Source organism: Pomacea canaliculata, linkage group LG7 (assembly GCF_003073045.1).
Source record: "Pomacea canaliculata isolate SZHN2017 linkage group LG7, ASM307304v1, whole genome shotgun sequence".
Classification (NCBI taxonomy): Eukaryota; Metazoa; Mollusca; class Gastropoda; order Architaenioglossa; family Ampullariidae; genus Pomacea; species Pomacea canaliculata.
The window spans coordinates 30426272-30444768 of NC_037596.1; the positions used below are offsets into that span (position 1 = coordinate 30426272).

At 35.8% G+C, this 18497-nt stretch overlaps 2 protein-coding genes across 2 annotated transcripts in view; both read left to right on the forward strand.

Annotated features, from left to right (window-relative positions):
* LOC112567622 (putative DMBT1-like protein) overlaps positions 1 to 18497 on the forward strand; it is a 90001-nt gene that overhangs the window by 12169 nt on the left and 59335 nt on the right. The window lies entirely within an intron of this gene.
* On the forward strand, positions 8919 to 17373 carry LOC112569298 (deleted in malignant brain tumors 1 protein-like). Its single transcript, XM_025247053.1, has 11 exons — positions 8919 to 9246; positions 9487 to 9531; positions 10159 to 10309; positions 11710 to 11879; positions 12677 to 12824; positions 13645 to 13802; positions 14228 to 14375; positions 14778 to 14950; positions 15547 to 15697; positions 16267 to 16439; positions 16692 to 17373. Exons 1-11 carry the CDS (start codon positions 8946 to 8948, stop codon positions 16814 to 16816), a joined length of 1743 nt encoding a protein of 580 aa, XP_025102838.1. The 5' UTR covers positions 8919 to 8945; the 3' UTR covers positions 16817 to 17373.

Below are 18497 nucleotides of genomic sequence, written 5' to 3' on the forward strand. Positions count from 1 at the left end.
TTGAATGCCACTTATTACATAAAGGTAAGGTGAAACGAGAAAAATAAAAATATAATAAAGATTCTAAAACTATTCTTTTCAAAACACAGCTTAGCTGTTTATTAAGTCAAGGGAGGTAAACGAGAATGAGGGTTAAAAGGCTACTTTTTAAGCTTTCTGCAAAAAATTTATACAGTAAATTTTTCTTTTTTCCTAGACTTACCAGATACTAGATCATAAGAGTTAAAGGGTTACATTAGGACTTGCAATGAATAGATGAATATTGATTGCTTTAGCATAATAACTTTCTTGTTTTTTGTGTAATCAAAACGTATTTTTCCCAAAACTAGGTGTTTTCTGTTTAAGATGCTGGGGCCACGCGAGGTTACCGGAAAAGAGAAAGAATTTAATAACCTTTGAAGCTAATGTTTGTTTTGATTTGTTTATTTCACATGTTTAGTTCCCGAGAACCTTTTAAGGGAATTTTAACAGCCAACACTAAGCTGGAGTAATGTGTACAATTTCAGACTACTTAATAGTAACAAGACAATACATATATCAATCACAACACGTTAACAATATTTCGGTTTTACTGTAAACACACTGAAATACAAGTGAATGAATAACACATATATGACACTTGACCCCTAGGGCATTCTAGCGATGACCTAAAACATGAATTGTAGGATGGTGGTGTTTGTTGCTTTGGTCGGCCCACATCGCGACTTCGCTTGATATGTATGGAGACTACAATTTGATATATATGTTGACTTAATAAACAAAGTGTTCAGAAAAGCAAGACTTCACCTTTCTATTCTGTCATCTCGTTCATGAAAACTCTCTAAAAGTGAAAACTCTAGCACGCACCATTGAAGAACCTGTACTAAGCTAAACGTATCAATAAAAAGCAAATAATAATTATATTTATATAGCGCTTTTTCTCATCGTTCAAGGTGGGCTCAAAGCTTTTTATTAACAAACGAACAAAAATACACCAACTAAATAGCAACGGGTGTCGATACGCAGATCTCACATATAAGTAATGACAATATGGCGGAGATGTGACAGTACAAATAAAACGACAGAGGAAAAGATGAAAAGTGGCGCAGACACATTCATCCATTTAGGAAAGTAGCAAATATTGTAACAGATGTACTGATGAACATTCGACCGAAAACTTCACGCAGATCAACTGACAAATACGAAAGTGAGGGAGAGTAGTCACCCTCAAGTGAGTGAGGCGATGGGAGATCACTCTTATCCAAATAAGCTTTAAGACAGTCTATGCCCACCTTCATGGAATACCAAAGATATGAGCACTAGGTATTGTCATAGTTCAAAAACAGTGGTGAAAAACAACAGACAATATTAAGAAGAGAGTGGTCGACAAAACTAGTTTTTCTCGGGCCTCATTCACAGCAGTGATTTAATACAGCTGACGCCCTCTATCTTTGACTACAGAAAGACAGGGACAAAATAAACAATAATGAATAATGATTACTACTATTTAATTATTCTTAATAAAAATTAATATTATAGAGACAATGGCATATCTATGATGTTATATATAATATATTGAAAAAAGACAATAGGTAGCGATATTTGTAAGAATTAAAACTGAATGAATACAAGAGGGAGTGTGTGTATGTGTGTGTGTGTGTGTGTGTGTGTGTGTGTGTGTGTGGTGTGTGTGTGTGTGTATGTGTGTGTGTGTGTGTGTGTACAATAATAATAATAATAAGTTATGTTTGTGTGTGTGTATGCGTGCGCGTGTGTGTGTTTCGTGTATGTGTGTGTAAATGTTAATCGGTTAATGTGAGTGTACGTGCCTGCATGCATAAAAGGAATATTCCTGTCCTCTGTGTGTGTGTCCAAAGAGCAAAGGTCAGTGTTATCGACGTGTTCGATCGTGAGTCTTCCTCTTAATGAAGCCTCGCTTTCCGCAACGGCCTAGAAAAAAAGATGGAAGTGACGATACAAAGTTTATTCCGGAAATTTCGACTTTGGCAGTTGATTATTTTTCACTATCAACATCGAATCGCATAAAGTAAAAAAAAAAAAACAAAAAAAAAACTCAGAACATTAAAGCAAGGATAAACATTAGTTTAACGAAAAGCTTACAATTAACAAAAAATATTTAATGTAACTTTCCAGTTTTCACCTTAAGTGCTACACTTGTATTCTATTTGTTGTTCTCATGAATGGACTCCACGGAAGCCTGATCATATAGCATCTAGTCTGTTGGAAATCAAAATTAATAAAAAAGAAAGATACACTTCCATACAAGAACTCTTAAACACTGAAATAATTCCCAAGGGGACAATTGTTGGCGACAAACGCCCCACAAAACTCAGACATAACAAGCGAGATAGAAAAGGACATAAGGATAAGATAAACAGGTACAATGACTGCATAGATATATAGCAGGAATGATATAGATTTATTTATTTATTAATTAAAGAGCCCTTCTCTCTTTTTAAAGGGGAATCCAAACAGTGCAAAGTACAATATAAAACAATGCAATAGAACATACCTCATAAGCTACACAAACAGTATGATGAATTCAAAAGTCAGCTGTTAGTTTAATTTCGTACTTCCCATATTACAGGAATATTTAAAAGAAATATAAGCCGGTTTGACATCAATTCGACCACAGCAGTCTCCCGAAGTTTATTAATTGAACAATTAAAGTCTTGCTGTCAAGTTAAGATTACAGTATAAGCAGATCACCAGCCCATGCTTGTCGAGAAAACAGATTTACTGTCCTCTATCCTAGAGAACAAAAATTACATGACGTAGACTAAGTTATCTTATAGTTTTACAAACACATATAAGTGGCGATCAAATATTTTTAAGTCACTTCGTACTTAGTTACAAAGGCAATTTTTTAAAAGGAAATGTAAACAAGATAAATATGGAAGCTTTGAATACAGTGACATGAGAAAAAACTGTTGTGTTTTATGACAACATAGGATGTAACATTAGAGATAAATTCTACAAACTAGACATTGCTAATGTTCAGTCACAACACACGTGTCAGGGGCGAGTAGTTGTGTGGTTAGTGTGCTTCATCCAGACGCTAAGGTTCGATACCAGTGTGACGCAGGCAATTTCCATTTATTCACCTTTGAGAGTTGAAGTACGGTAGTAAGAGGAAAATATTCATCCTCCTAAAATGTAGATCGTGAGATAATCAAACTAATTAACACGTAATTTACTGGAGCATTTTATACAGTCAACAACAGTGATGGTCAATATCATCTAAAGACTAAAATTTAAAAAAAATTATACGTAGTGGTATGTCTTGATGAAAGTTTTGACTACTGGTTGTTATGTCGGCGTGTTCTACAACTTTTTAGAATTGTTTTTATTTCATTTATACAACTTTTTCTTTCTTGAAATAGCTTAGAACAAATGTGTTGAAATATGGTTGAACCTGATGTGTCTCTTATCGTACTATACCAAAGTCTATGTTGAATTTCATTTCCCTCACCTGCCTCCTGTTGTTTTTGTTTTCTAACCGTGTAGGTATTTAGATATTACCTAGTGATCTGGGAAAGGTTCGCCTTGCTAAACGAATATCAAACCTCCAAGTGTGACTACCATTGAACTCAGACCTCACTCATGTTCGTGGCTCAACCATGTGTGATGAGTGAGCGCCCCATCATCGAAGTACTTGAGCATGAGATGGCAGTATCCGGCTCTTGTTGGGTCCAGTTCTACGACACGAAGACTAAAGATGGATTTTGTGACAAAAATATGTCCGGAAAATACTGAAGCCTCTTCTTGCTCGTGGAAGTTAGAAATCAGATTAAAATACTCAAGAAATTCACACTTCAAGATGAAGAGTAGTTCTTCACGTTTAGAAGTGTGGGAACCTGTTAGTCGTTGCACATCTGTTTATCTGCTGGTACACTCGTTTGAGCCTCAAGGGTTTGTGGTAAGTGGACACTTGTGTTCTTCATCAGTGTGTCAGGGCGTGTTTAAGATCGCTGTATCCGGCCCTTTTAGGTCCAGTGTCACTAGTTCTCTGACAATAAGATGAGAAGATTAGGTTGGGCGCAGGATCGAACACAGAAAAACAATTAAAGGCTCTGGGCAAAAGGAAAGTTCATCCCATGTTAAGGAAGTACTCAAGATGGTATTTAGTCTGTACTAATTAAATACTTATTGTTTAAAAAGAATAGCAGTAAAAAAGAACATTCTAAAAAAAAAAAAAAAACAATGACAGATTTGAATTCATTTACGTGTCGTTTTTAAAGATTGTAAAATGACATTACATCGATTATTATAGAAACTCCTCCTCTCAAAAAGATAAAATTTACTATATTTCCATAATAAAGATAATAAAGAAAGTGTATTCGTAATGTGAAAAGAAATGGAGCACTGCTATTAAATCATGAAAGTTTGGTTGTCATGACACCGCGAAGTGTCTCCCTCGCTCACTTCCTTTCAAACAAACTCACAGGGCCAGGCAAGACAAGACAAAACAAGACAAGTTTATTATTAATCCACAGCGGAAATTTGTCAACATCAGGGGCATAAAATACTACACACACTTCAACATTCCCATACTACCACACACTCAGTCCCACACATCTATAAAAAAAAACTACTACCACAGTCATATAACCTGCAGAACCGTTCTCAAAGCATAAAATCAGAAGCCAGCCGATAGGTCATACTGTTGTTAAAAAGTCTGACAGCAGCCGGAAGGAATGAACGACGAAACCGCTCTGTTCTTCCAGCGTACATACTGAGGTCTATCCGATAAATAGTCTAATACCCAATTCACTGTGCATGGATGCAACGACATACTATGCAGTTTCTGAGCAAGGAGATGTGGCTGAATGGTCTGGAACGCAGAAGAAAAATAAAAAAAAAACATCACTCGTACACAAGCAGAGCTCTTCTCAAGATGAGAGTACACAGAGTGTAACATGTACAATAAAGCATCATCTACCCCAACCTTGTCTCTGTATGCAACTGCAAGGGATCTTGAAAAGCAGCAACTTGGGTCTTAAGTACTGGTAGCACCAATCTCTCAAAAACTTTCATAATGTGCGAGGTAAGAGCTACAGGTCTATAATCGTTTAAGCAAGAAACATGAGCTTTCTTAGGTACAGGAACAATACATGATGTCTTCCAACCAGACGGAATCTTGCCCAGAGACAATGACCTACAAAACAATGTATGAAAAATCTTACACAGCTGCTCAGCACAGATGTACAGTACCTTAGGCTTGATGCCATCAGGACCTGCTGACTTATTAACATTGATCCTGTTATTAACATATGCCTGTTCTTTCACAAAACTAAGAAAATGTTGTGCCGGAACCTTTTTACTACACCTCTGCCTAATAAAGCCACTTGACTAAGGTGATGTGATCCCAGCGACTTGTGGAATATATATATATGATAAATTTGAGATAAAAAAAGCGATTTCTTTTCTTAGCTTTAAATGCAGCGGCAAAACAGTGATGCGGCTTGTTTGGATATTTATTCTGATTTCTTAAATTTTTATTAATATTGGGATGAGTTCCATGTTGAAGTTTTATCCGTTTTGCAGTGCTAACTGTTCACATCTCAAAATCCAAGCCACAGACAACTGAAGCAAGGTCAGGTGCTGAAGCACACACTGTCATCATGACCAAACTACACGAAATGTCTACGATGCAGCTTTCAAGTTTAAGGGGATCGACCTGGCCAGTGACAAAGTTGTATACATTCGCGGCTTATAAACCTGTGTGGATTGATTGTTAATAAACTAGAGAGTTTACAAAATTATTGGTTGTGTATTACATAAAGATGGTTGACTGTGAGCTAGAAAATTGATGCATAGGTGATGTACATAGACGTACTATCCACACAGATTTATGAGTTTTCAGTCGATCATATACACATTGGGAGACAATCATAATGAGAAACTTTTCTCCGTTATTTACATCCTTGTTGTCTGACTTAAAACATCCACACTGCGGTCTGTGCTCAGTGTCAGCTTTCCAGCCAGACTCTCCTCACATCCTCGTCGTCCTGCAAGACATCGCAGCTAACATCATGATGCGCTCAGTCCTCAGTGTCTGTGTGATGTTTGCTCTTCTACTACAAGGTGTAGGTAAGTATTAATTAGTTGGAGACATTTTTAATACTTTGTATTAGGCCGCGATAAACATTTGTTGGAAGGTCAAAAGTATAATAAAGAGAATTAACGTACTACTGCACAAGTGCATGTGTGTGTAGGTGGCTGCTCGTGCTCACATTATATTCACTTCATTATGTTATGATGCTGCAAGAAGACCATGCCACCCCCTGTAGTACTCGTGTGATGACCGACCTTTACAGCATCAGTAAAGTCAGCGGCATGACTGTAGTGTCACGTGACCCTGACTAGGCTCCTAACGGGCTAACCTGCAACATCCTGGGATGCTTCCTTCAGGCCAAAAGTGGCTCATCTGTTCTAACTTTTTCATCAAGTGTGGCTGATCATCGCTCAAACGAATCTAGTTGTACTTGTTCTATGTATTTCCAATACCTGAATGTTTTGGAGTAAATGAAAGAAAATGTCAGAAAGTAGCATCTGTTCACAATTTTGTTAAAAATGGTGCATAAAAGGGACACAAATGCCAATGGCACTAAAGTTATGTAAATAGTATATCGTGTTTCATATCGTCTCAAGCATAGATTTCACAAGATGTGCTAATTGGAAGTAAAATGTACCTGTTGATATGACGGTTTTAAGGACGAGTAAGGTGACATTTCAACTTCAGAATCAATCATGCCAATGTTTTTTGCAGATTCAGACTCTGAGTGCACTACCATCATCAGCGGTAAGTACCTGTTTAGTCCGAGTAAAAGATCTCCTTTCATTTGCATTTTGATAAATTTTAATTTTTCATTAAAAATTTTTCCAACAGCTTCATGTTTTTCAACTATGATGTTCTCAACTAAAGGTACTTTTTCCAAGATTACAAATAAACAACCATCAATAAATTGTCTTGCTTTCAAAATTAAATTTTGAAAAAAAGAGAACGTACTGTTACAAGATTGTGTCGAATGTAGATGAAAGGGCACATAACTGGGCGGGTACTTGAGAAAAAAGGTACAAATTTTTCTTTCTGGTTATTTAAAAAAAATAGCTAAATAAATATAACTTTCTGATTTATATAGCCCAAGTGATTTCAATAAGAGAAACAAAAAACTCTTGCATTGAATTGGAAGGACCATAAGTAACAACAAAATTATTTTTAATGTAGTTTCAGACAAAGCAGGTGATGGGAGATTGCAGCTTAGTGGAGGGCGGGAACCTCTTCGTCTTCAACTTTGATTTTCCACGTTTCTGTCGATTCTTTTTCAGTTTTACCATCTTAATCCTTTTCTCAAACACTTCTCATCTGTATATAAAAAACATCTAATGTCACTTACTGTGCTGACGATCTTATCTACCACGAAAAGCATATAGTCAACTCGATACTATCATTCTCTCGATCATCCGTCCATCCCCCATCTCGCGGCACACACAGTCGTGACACTGTGACAAGGCAGAGTGTTATATAGACAGGGTTGAGAAGAACTGTATTTATTCTGTAAATTAAAAAAAATATTCAATCATAAGTTAAATAATGCAGATATTTGGACACACGTCTTGTTTCCATTCTCGAAGAACTGCTTTTGTTTTTAATTTAGAGAAAGATAAATTACATCTTAGGCTCCAGATGAAAAAAAAAAGACCTAAGGCATCTAACAATGAACCGTCTAAACCAGAATATTTTACACATTGGTTATCAGAAAAAATTTTGAGCAGACGGAACAGGACAGATGATGTTTGTTCTCCTCATTTCTGATCTGTATGCAACATCGTTTTGCCGAAATTTAAACAGGAGAATGTCTAGCTCGACTTATACCAACATAATTTTTCACTCATCATTGTCATCTGATCTAGGTCTGTTGAAGACACTTTAAATATTATACTTGACGTACTATAACGCTCGGTATCGAGCAAACTTACTGATGAGACGGATCAGAATGACAAAGATGGTGATGGTGTCACAGTTTTTACTTATGATAGTTTCAAGTTTTCTTGCTCAAAAACAAAATGTGATGAACATAATTTTCATCATCTTGCTGCTAAAAGACAACTTATACATCACGCTGACGTCATTCATCAAGGATGGATGGAAGGGGTTTGATCACAGGTTGCCGAACAAGGAGGTCGATACTCCACAGACAGAAAACTAAATAATTTAAAATAATGTTGACATAAAACAAATAAAAAGAATCCAGTTAATTAGAGCACCAAAGGTCAATAAAAGGTCCTAAATTCACAACTAATACAGTATTTAACAAAAATTACAGAAAACTTTACAAGAGTTAAGAAACACTGGTGTCACTTCCATGAACACAGATCATCCTTTTTAGGGGGGAAAGTATGAAAGAGGACGGTAGAGTAAATAAGGTGGAGGTTTTATCTCTCCCTTCACTACTAACGGCGAACCTCCTCTCTTGCAAATAAATGATACAAATTGATGATGTTATGATGATGATGATGATGATGATGATGATGATGATGATGATGATGATGATGATGATGATGATGATTGACAAAAGATACAATACAATTAGTTTTGATCTGTCTAAAATGAAATAAACATGAAAAAAAGGATCTGAAAATGATTTGTTTTGTTAACAGATTGCTACAGCGCAGTGGTAGACATAGTATTCATTCTTGACAGTTCAGCAAGCGTGTTCTCTACGGATTTCACTCGCATGCTGCATTTTACCCGCGATTTGGTCTTTAATCTAAACATCGATGGTGGCGATGCTCGAGTGGGAATCATCACTTACAGTCACACAACCAATGTAGAGTTCTACCTCAGCCAGTATCAAATCGAAACAGAATTACTTACTGCTATCGACGATATCATACACTCTCATGGTTTGATGACCAATACAGGAGAAGCTCTAAAAACGATGAGAGAAGAGATGTTCACGGCTGTTCACGGTGACCGACCGGAAGTCCCAAACGTCGCACTTCTAATCACCGACGGCAATTCCCAGCAAGGAGAGATCACAAAAATTCAGGCAAAGATAAGCAAGGAGGCGGGCATTCACATCTTTGCCATTGGCATTGGAAAAGTTCACCTCTCAGAACTAATTAACATCGCCAGCGGACCACCTGAGGAGAATGTGTTTTCTTTCAGTGAATTTGAGGAGCTGCAGAACTCGAAAGATAGAATCTGCTCAACCCTTTCTAAGCGCACGTTATTAAAAAGTGAGTTGTAAGAGTTTGTGTTTATTAAGTGTATATATTTATATATACTTGACTTGAGACATTATGTATATGCAATCATCCTTAACTATATTGTTGAACAGATTATAGAACGACCATTAAAGAACTTGTGGAAATGTGTTTTCAAAAAAACAAAATTATGTTACATTTACATTGAAGGTGCAACTCCAGTTAATGTCGGTGATCTCTTTGGAAAATTATTTATGGTAATTCTAATTGCAGACTTCAGATTGACTACACCTATTTCTTTGCCATCACCCGGGACTGGTAAGACAATTTCATAACAGAAAACGTATGGAAGTTTATGTTGTTTATTTTTCGATATTTCTTTGAAACCTCTTCACTTTTTGGTGACAGGGCTGTGCTTAAAAAGTGTTCGTTCTGTGTGTCTATTCTTTTAAAGACGTGTTTACTTGTTGAACATTCTAAGCAAAAATGTGTTTAGGTCTGTTGTGAAAGATGTTTGTGTTTCTTCAAAGTAGTAATTGTAATGATGATCGATAAATTAATCACATGATGAATATTTTAAGTAGTATTGTACGGGAAACATGTCTAAAGGAAAGCCACAGGTTTTGCAAAAAAATACCAAGCAGAAAAAAACACAAATACCAACCACAATGAATCAATCATACGCACTTATGGTGCATAATTTTTCTCTCTCGCTTATACATACATGCATATACAGACACTCACATACACTTCCGTTTTAAGATACAAGTTATATAGAGATACATTCTGTGGTACTGGAGAGCGATTAACAGGACATCTTTAGATAGCATAAAAAAAATCTAGTATTACTGATATTGTGCTATAAATATTACCGTAAATTTTGAATTATACTAATTATATTATTAACTGTAATAGAAAAAACAATAATTTATACTTCTGTTCTAGTTGCACGTATGGTTCAAGGAAACAAGACAGACCAGAAGTTGTCATCAGGACGATTAGAAATTGTTTACGATGGAATTTGGAAGACAGTGTGCAGAGAAAAATTTGGAAACAATGAAGCTCAGGTCGCCTGCAGGATGCTTGGATTTAACAGGTGAGTTATGTTGCCATTCGGTTTGATTGCAACCAGCCTTTGGAAGTTGTAGGCACCACATCTATGTCTGCTTAGTTAAGACATTTCTATCAAATCATAATGGGATTTGGGCATCTTTATTTACATCGCGTACACTCTAATTAACAAAACATAGCTTTTAACAGATTATTTGTGTACTACTAATTGAAACACGTTTATACATGATTTTATATCTAGAAAAAAATTATGAGGAAAGTAAATTGAACTTAATTAAATTAGATTAAATTGAATTTTATTCTAACCCATTTAAATGTTGTTTTTGCTGGACATTATAGAAATACAAAAATATAACTATAAGATATTTGAATGTTACTTATCCTACTTAGTAAAACAGCTATTAAATTACATTTTTAAATGAGTGTAAATGTCGCGTGTTATTTGCTGGGGCGGCATATCCGGTCGTTTGATGTGACGGGGGAAGGGGCGGAGGCCCTGGTGGCATGGGAAGGGCGGAAGGTTCCCTCTCCCTTTGAGTTAGACCGGCACGTTTGTTTTGGAAGTCCGGGATCGGACCGGCAGTGAGATAGAAGAGCTTTGGTACGGGAAGGCGTTGCAGGGAGGCTGTGTGCTTTTTTACTGGGATGAGAAGTGTCCTCGCAGAGGTTTCTTTTCTCCGGCGTTTTCTGCGGGTGGCAGAGCTGGTATATCACGAGCCGACTGGGTGAGTACAGAAAACTTCCTGTCGCCGTTGTCCAAGCTAGTTGCTGACCGGCCGGTGTGCAAGTCTGCGAGGTCTTTGTATAGATGTGTATGGGGTGGGGACGGGCTTATGTGTTGAGTCTGTTTTATGGGGGATTTTTATTTGTGTTATAATGATGTGTGTTAAGCGTTCAAGATTGTATTAGGGGGTTTTTCTATGTAGCATACGACGTTATTTAGATAATGTTACCAGAGACGCATAAGAGAGCGGCTTTGTGATTGTATATGTGTGTGGCCAAAGACTGTGTCTTTCACGGGGATGGCTTTGTACAGGCTCCGAAGAACGTGCTGAAAAGTTTTGTGTCCACTGAGAAGTGATTGGCTTTGTTGCTCGCTTCGGGCGTGTGGAAGTCTGTGTGTGCGGCTGTGAGTGTGTGTGAGTGTGCGAGTCTTGCAGCGCCCGACGGCGGTACGCGACAGTAAATATATAGAGAGAATTGTCATATTAAGATTCTTATATCTAATTCTTCGAAAATGCAATCTGTTAACTCAGTTTATGCTTCAGGCATAGCCCTTTAATGCTCCATTCCTTAAAGATAGTTGTGTTGATACTAGTTTTTGAGATTCACTATATTTAATGTTTTCGTTCCATCTTATTTAAATTTAAATAAAGTATTATAAAAACATGCTCATATCTTCATGTTTGTTGCTATGTCTAACAGCTCTAAAGCCATAGCTGTGAGTTCAATGTTCGAAGCAGGTTCAGATGCAATTTTGCCTTTTCACCTGAAGTGTAAAGGCAATGAAGCTAGCCTGATGCAGTGCCTTAAAATTAAATGTTCGGAATTTGACTGCACACATCTGGAGGATGTTGAAATCATCTGTAACGCTGGTAATATTAATCTCTGACATAACTTTTTTTCTGTCGTTGCATGGTTAGTCAACATTTAATCTCATTTGATAATGCATCTTTAAAGTGTTGCTTAAATCGGATAAGTACTGCTTAGTAATTACATATGTGACAGGTAAGCTGTATAATTTGTATGAGTACTTGTTGTTTAGATGGGAAAATGGTTTAATTGTGTAGTATTTGTGGTGATGAGTGAGTGCAAGACTACCACCTACTAAGTCTACCACAAAATGTTAAGATAACCAGCTAAAATCTTTCGCATAAGATAATTTTTCCCATTTCCCAATTATTCTCATGGCCATTGTCATAGAAATGGGTTTAGCTGACAGCAATATATGATTGTAGGACAGTCAGTTGGAAGTATTAAATGTGTTTAGATGATCGAAACACTAGGAACTGCACTTTTTGATTAGTAAGAAATCTGATTTATGAAAAAATAATTACATACTTTGGTGAATACAAGTCTTTAAATATTAAGATAGTCGCTTGCTTCGCGATAGGTACATACTTTGCTTTGTGTGACACATCTATAGAAAAGAATAGTGTCATGGCAAAATCCTAGTAATTTAGTCGTTTAATGCTTTTGTTGATATTTTTGTCTAATACTTTATACAAAATGTATTCTCATACTAATCTTTCTTTTATAAATTTTCTGCAGGAATTCATTACAAGTAGGAAGTTTCTCTTTTTTTTAAACTATGTGCTTATTTAATTAAATGCAAAATATTAAAGACTATAATTATTTTTATGTTTGCTAAGCTAGTTCTTTTCTAATTCAGCTGAGAAGATAAAATTTCGTTTAATGAACAAGAAGAAGAGTGTGGGGCGGCTACAAATATATTTTAATGGGCATTGGAACACTGTCTGCGGAACGAGATTTGGGAAAACAGGCGCGAAGGTGGTCTGTGGGATGTTAGGATTCAACAGGTAATTTGTGAAATATTTCTGTTTTTGATAATGTTTCATATAGCCATATTATTCATTTGGTTTTTTCAATTACAATAAGATGCATGTAAATGTAAATATTATTGGCCCTTAAAGTATGAGCAGCATGTAATACATCTTTAGGAACATAGAGGACACAAAGAACTAATAATGTTGATTCCAGTGTGATGCATTATGAGATGGTTCACAACTAGGCACGGTTTTTGATTGCCAGCTTAAATGAAATATAACAGAGCATATTGTTTAATGTGGCCAGAATAAAACTTTAACTTCTTCAAACACGTTCTTCAGAAGCAAAGTAATCTTAAGCCGTTTTCTATTAGTTATTTATTGAAAGTATTTTGTCATTTTCCTTTGTGTGTTGGATTCGTTCCTTTACTCTACATGATAAGAATAATTTGAGCTGCAAAATGAATTTATAACCTAAAGGCAATTGATGTCAGTAAGAGGAATCTTCCTTTTGTGATCAGAAAGTTGTCCGAAAGGTGTCCAGTATTTTATCAAGACCAGAACAGATACTCCCCAGAGAATTTGTTTTAAAATGCTCAGGCAAACGATATGGTATGACCATAATCAGGAGTAACAATCGCAGTCACCGAATAAACAACTTTTGTTTCCTATGCATAACCACAGAAAATTTTCAGTAAAGTTTGTTCATAGGTGTGTGGTGATGTAAGAATTCTTATATTGACATTTCCCTACATTCACAGTATGTGCTTTTCATAAAACTGTATGCGTGACTAAATATTTGTCGTGTAGCTCATTATTTTGTCTGAGTACATTTTTTTACTCATTTTTATAGCACGGAAGCAGCAGCAAAAATATATCGCAGGAGTTTAGGCAACAGTGTGAACATGTCTCTAAGCTGCCATGGAGAAGAAAGCAGTCTTGATGAGTGCATCGAGACAATTTACTACAACTACAGCTGTAAAGAGGAACTTGGTGTCATGTGCATTTTGAGTAAGATTCTTTTTTTATAGATTTTTTAAAACTTTTGTTTATATCTTTGACCGTTATACCACTGTAAAGGCATTGTCAAGATTCTTAACAAGGTTCTATATATACATATACTTTCAAGTGTTCGACTTCAACAAAATTATGGTAGGAACTTGATTACCCTCAAAATACTACATTTTCTTAAATAAGGCTATGGATATTTAATACCCCTGTATTTAATCCGGTAGATTTAAAGGCTAATAAATGTTCTTCTGTGTGTAAGAGTGCACATATTTTACAATGCAATTAATGCTAGCCCTAAATAAGGAAAAACATATAGATTAATGTTCATAAACTATATTTACCGCAAAGAAACTGTCATCACTATTATTTCAAAGCATTTCTAATTTGTTTAAAAGATTTTTTTCTCTCTTTTTCTCTTTTATCAGACGTTGAGCTGAAAGCTCGATTGGCTGGTCGTACATCAGAAGGCGGGCGATTAGAAATATTTTTCGAGGAGGACTGGAAAACCGTGTGTGGAGATGATTTTGGAACGAATGAAGCGCAGGTAGTCTGCAGGATGCTCGGATTCAGCAGGTCAGGAATGGTCTCTACTATTTCATCCATACATTTTACTATTCACCATTTTCGCATATTATACGAGGCTTCATTTTGATAGAGTATTTTGTGAAGATTCATTATGAGCTAGTGCAATGTTGTTGGCATCGACATTTGATAAAAACAGAATACTACTTTCATCCTAGCTGGTTTTTTTATTAATCATTTCTCTTAATAAAGGAATCCATAAAGATGGTATTTGTTAAAAATAAATTTCGTTTAAAAGAGAGCCTGCAGGTGGTGAAGTGGAGAAGAAACACTTTTTTTCTAATCATGAGTCCCGCCGGTCAGATGTGACAAGCCTTCGGATTTTTACGGGTCAGTGTGAACATGAACATGCATTTTACATGACCATCTTTATTACATTTTGTTTGACAATAGCGATGATGCAGCAGTTGTACCTTCAGCTGTATACGGAAAAGGTACAGGTGGCACTCTGCCTATTTACTTCAAGTGTCAGGGAACAGAAAAGAACCTGAAAGAGTGCATCGATACGATGTATTTCAACCACAGATGCAGTCATTCAGAGGATCATGGTATCACATGCAACAACAGTAATAAACAAAATATTCTTCTTTTTAAATAGACATTTCATTTACCCATTGTTTTATTACATGCCGTGAAAGTGAATACAAATACCAGTGATGAGTACACATATGCTGAAGCATAACTTTCAATGTTGACGAAATCATTACATGACAAAATGTTTTAGAATTCTGACTACTTACATATAAAAATCACCTCAAGAATTTTACTCTTCTTAACTTTCTCCAAAAAGCTAAATGCATAAAATATTTTGTTTTGTCTCTCTTCCATAATTCACTCAGTAACATACATATATTTTTCTATAAAACATTAAAATAAATGTACACGCATGTATATTATGATAAGGTTTCCTGTTTCAAATATATGCTTCAAGCTCGTATTTATAACAGCTATAAACCTCTGATATTAAATTGGTGAGTTATCTCCTTTTTGTTTGTTTTTTTTACCGGATCGTTCTTTTGTGTTTCGATGTAGCAAAACGTATTTTTTATACCATTCTATCCCCTCTCCTGATCCATTAAAATTATCATAATATTCTACCATTTGCAGATTTACACACTAAAGCTAACCTTTGATTTGTCGTTTTTCCCATGCACTCAATCAGAGATACAGCTTAAAGCACGTTTGATGAGTGGGACGGCACCATGGAATGGCCGATTAGAAATCCTGTTCCATGGAATCTGGAGCACAGTTTGCGACACTGGCTTTGGAAATGAAGAGGCGATTGTGGCCTGTAAAATGCTTGGGTTTAACAGGTGGGACACTCAAAGTTTTAAATTAGCATTTCTTTTACATTTTGAATTGTAATCTAGATATTAAATTGCTATTGTATTCTTATTATTCATTGCGCCCCAAGTAGATCATAGTAGATAATAGGGCCGCAACCACACCTCGCCACAGGACCAGGTTCTGGGCATCCCTTTGCAGTATGAACCATGTCATGTCAGCTGTCTCTGCCTCTCTGTGGACTGATTTCCTCCACGTCTGTCTGGGTCTCCCAACCTTGCGCCTCCAACTGTGGGTTCCAGCCCAGAGCTTGTCTTGTTATATTGTCGGCTGGCTTTCGTAGAGTGTGGCCAATCCAGCCCCACTTCCACTTCTTGTCTAATGAAACTGTTTGATGAAACAAACGTAGATCTTTGTCACTTGTCATTTTATCAATATATTGAATTCCTACCTTTCACATGTTATTATAAATCTTATAAATACCACCATTTACGAACGCTTAACTTTTAGAATGTTTCAAGACTCTTTTGTTCAGTAAAATATATAGTAAAAAAGTACGCACATATTATATGCAAACATTCATTTCTTATTTATTCAGCTCTCAAGTGGTTGTAGTGAAGTCAAATTTTTATGAGAAAGGCTCGGGTAGCATTCTGCTTGACAACGTAGACTGCCAGGGGAATGAGTCCAGACTAGAGCAATGTGAACATTCCACATATTACAACACCGGATGCCAGCATGATAACGACGTTGGTATCATATGCTTAATAAGTAAGAACATATTTCTACAGTACATTCTTGTTACATAATTTTTATTTTGTCTATTTATTATGTACTAGATAACGTGTGAAAACATTTCTTTAAGCAGACCAAAACACTGTTCACCTTTTCAAAACACTTGTTAACAACACACACTAACTGACCTCTTTTATTCTCTCCGTAACTGAAGTTCCCGATTTTCGGAAATAATTTTTGTCGTCAACAAAAGCAACAAAGTGACAAAAAGAACAAAAGGCTTTATAGGAGGAATTGCACAGTCGCCTCATGTGAAAACCAAAGTAGGGGAGGCAAGCACGATTTTCATGCCTCTTGTCAGCAGCTTTCAGGCGAGTATATTACATTTTTATTCTATGTATATAGATTATTAGCAGTAGGAATTTTGTAAAATCCGCGAAATTAATTGTGGATACAATAGACATGAAGTAGAAAATAAAAGTGATAGGTACTGTCACGTGTTATGTACAAAGATAGTGCGCCGGAGATGTTTCCAAAAACGTTATTTTAAATGTGTGTTGATATCTAGCAAGATGTATTTAAAAGGAAAAGTAGCAAACAGCCATTTGTTTAAAAAATTGCATTTTACTAATTTATAAATATCTATATTAGTATGTATTTAAGTTGTAATGGATTGCAGATAAAATCGAGTGATCAGGCAAATGAGTCTAACTCAGCTTTCCATTTAATAAATTTGTTATTTCAGGCTTTCATAGTAAAATTCCCACTTTACATTTTTTCAGAAACGATGGCTCTGGAGGCTGGAGTAGAAAAAAAAATAGAGCTCGAACCTGTAAAAACATCAAGGCCCAGAACGTTTATATTCTGACATTACCTTCTTCACACGGTTGTTTAAAGCAAAGTAACCTAGGCGCATTCCTGCTTCAAGATGCATCTGTATCCTTTTTGGAGATGTCGTCATGTTATCAACTATTCTGCTTTTTTTTTCAGGAAAAATATACATTAAACACTGCTGATTTAAACAAATCTATCCCTTTGTTCTTTCTTAATCAAAGTAAAATCAGGAAAAGTAAACTCATCTGATTTTAACAGCTTACTTATCTCTTTACATTATCTATTTTATTTCTAGTTGGATTAATTACAAGCAGCATTCCGAGAGTCTTGTTAAAAGTGTGTAGTTAAATTAAATAAATGTCACTTTACTAGTTGCCTTTTAAGTAGGTATAAAACTTCACATTGATTGTTGTAAAACATAAAATTAAAAATTAAAAGATAATTTTTTTTCTAAAGGTCTGTTACGGAATGGTTACCAGATACATCTCACCAAAGAGCAAATAAATGTTGTAACCAATTAACGAAGCTACTCTGCCAATACCTGGCAGATTTTGGCAAGTCAGCGGTCTGTGACATCGACTTGATAATCGGTAACTATAATGAATGTCCTGTCCTGATCTTTTTTTTCTTAATTGCCTACTTTCTTAATCTGAAGTTTGCATTGTAGATTTTCATTTGCCCTAGTTGAATTCTGCATTTTTTCTCTTTAGTTTATGTAGTTATGTAAACATAATTTCAATTACTGTCATGTTGGGATTTAAAATAATAATGTGTCTGCACAACTTATATATTTGTACTACCTAAAGTTAATTGTTTTTTACACACTTCAGTTTATGAAAATGTTAATGGCATGGCGAATTGGAATCCATGTATAATAGTTATCTTTTTATGTTCAAACATTGTTTCAGCTCTTTACTTAGTCATGTTATTAAAAGAACGGGCTGCTCTACTAATCTAGTTGCTTCTCGATTCTATGTGTCTGACTAGTACCACAGCAATGAGTTCGAGAAGACGTCTATACGAACACACAGGGGCTTGCGACGACACAGACAATCTAGTGAGGCAAACAAAGACAACCCAAAACACGATGAGAAAGACACTGATGATGGAGCAGTAACCGTTATTTGCCATAATTCTTTTTTTTCCTTCAGATTTTTTTGAATGTAGCTTTGTATTTAACCCTGTTCATCTCTGTGGTAGTAGAGTTAGAAAACGCCTTCAGATATACCACGAAACAATGTCCTTTCTTGCCTTTTGACC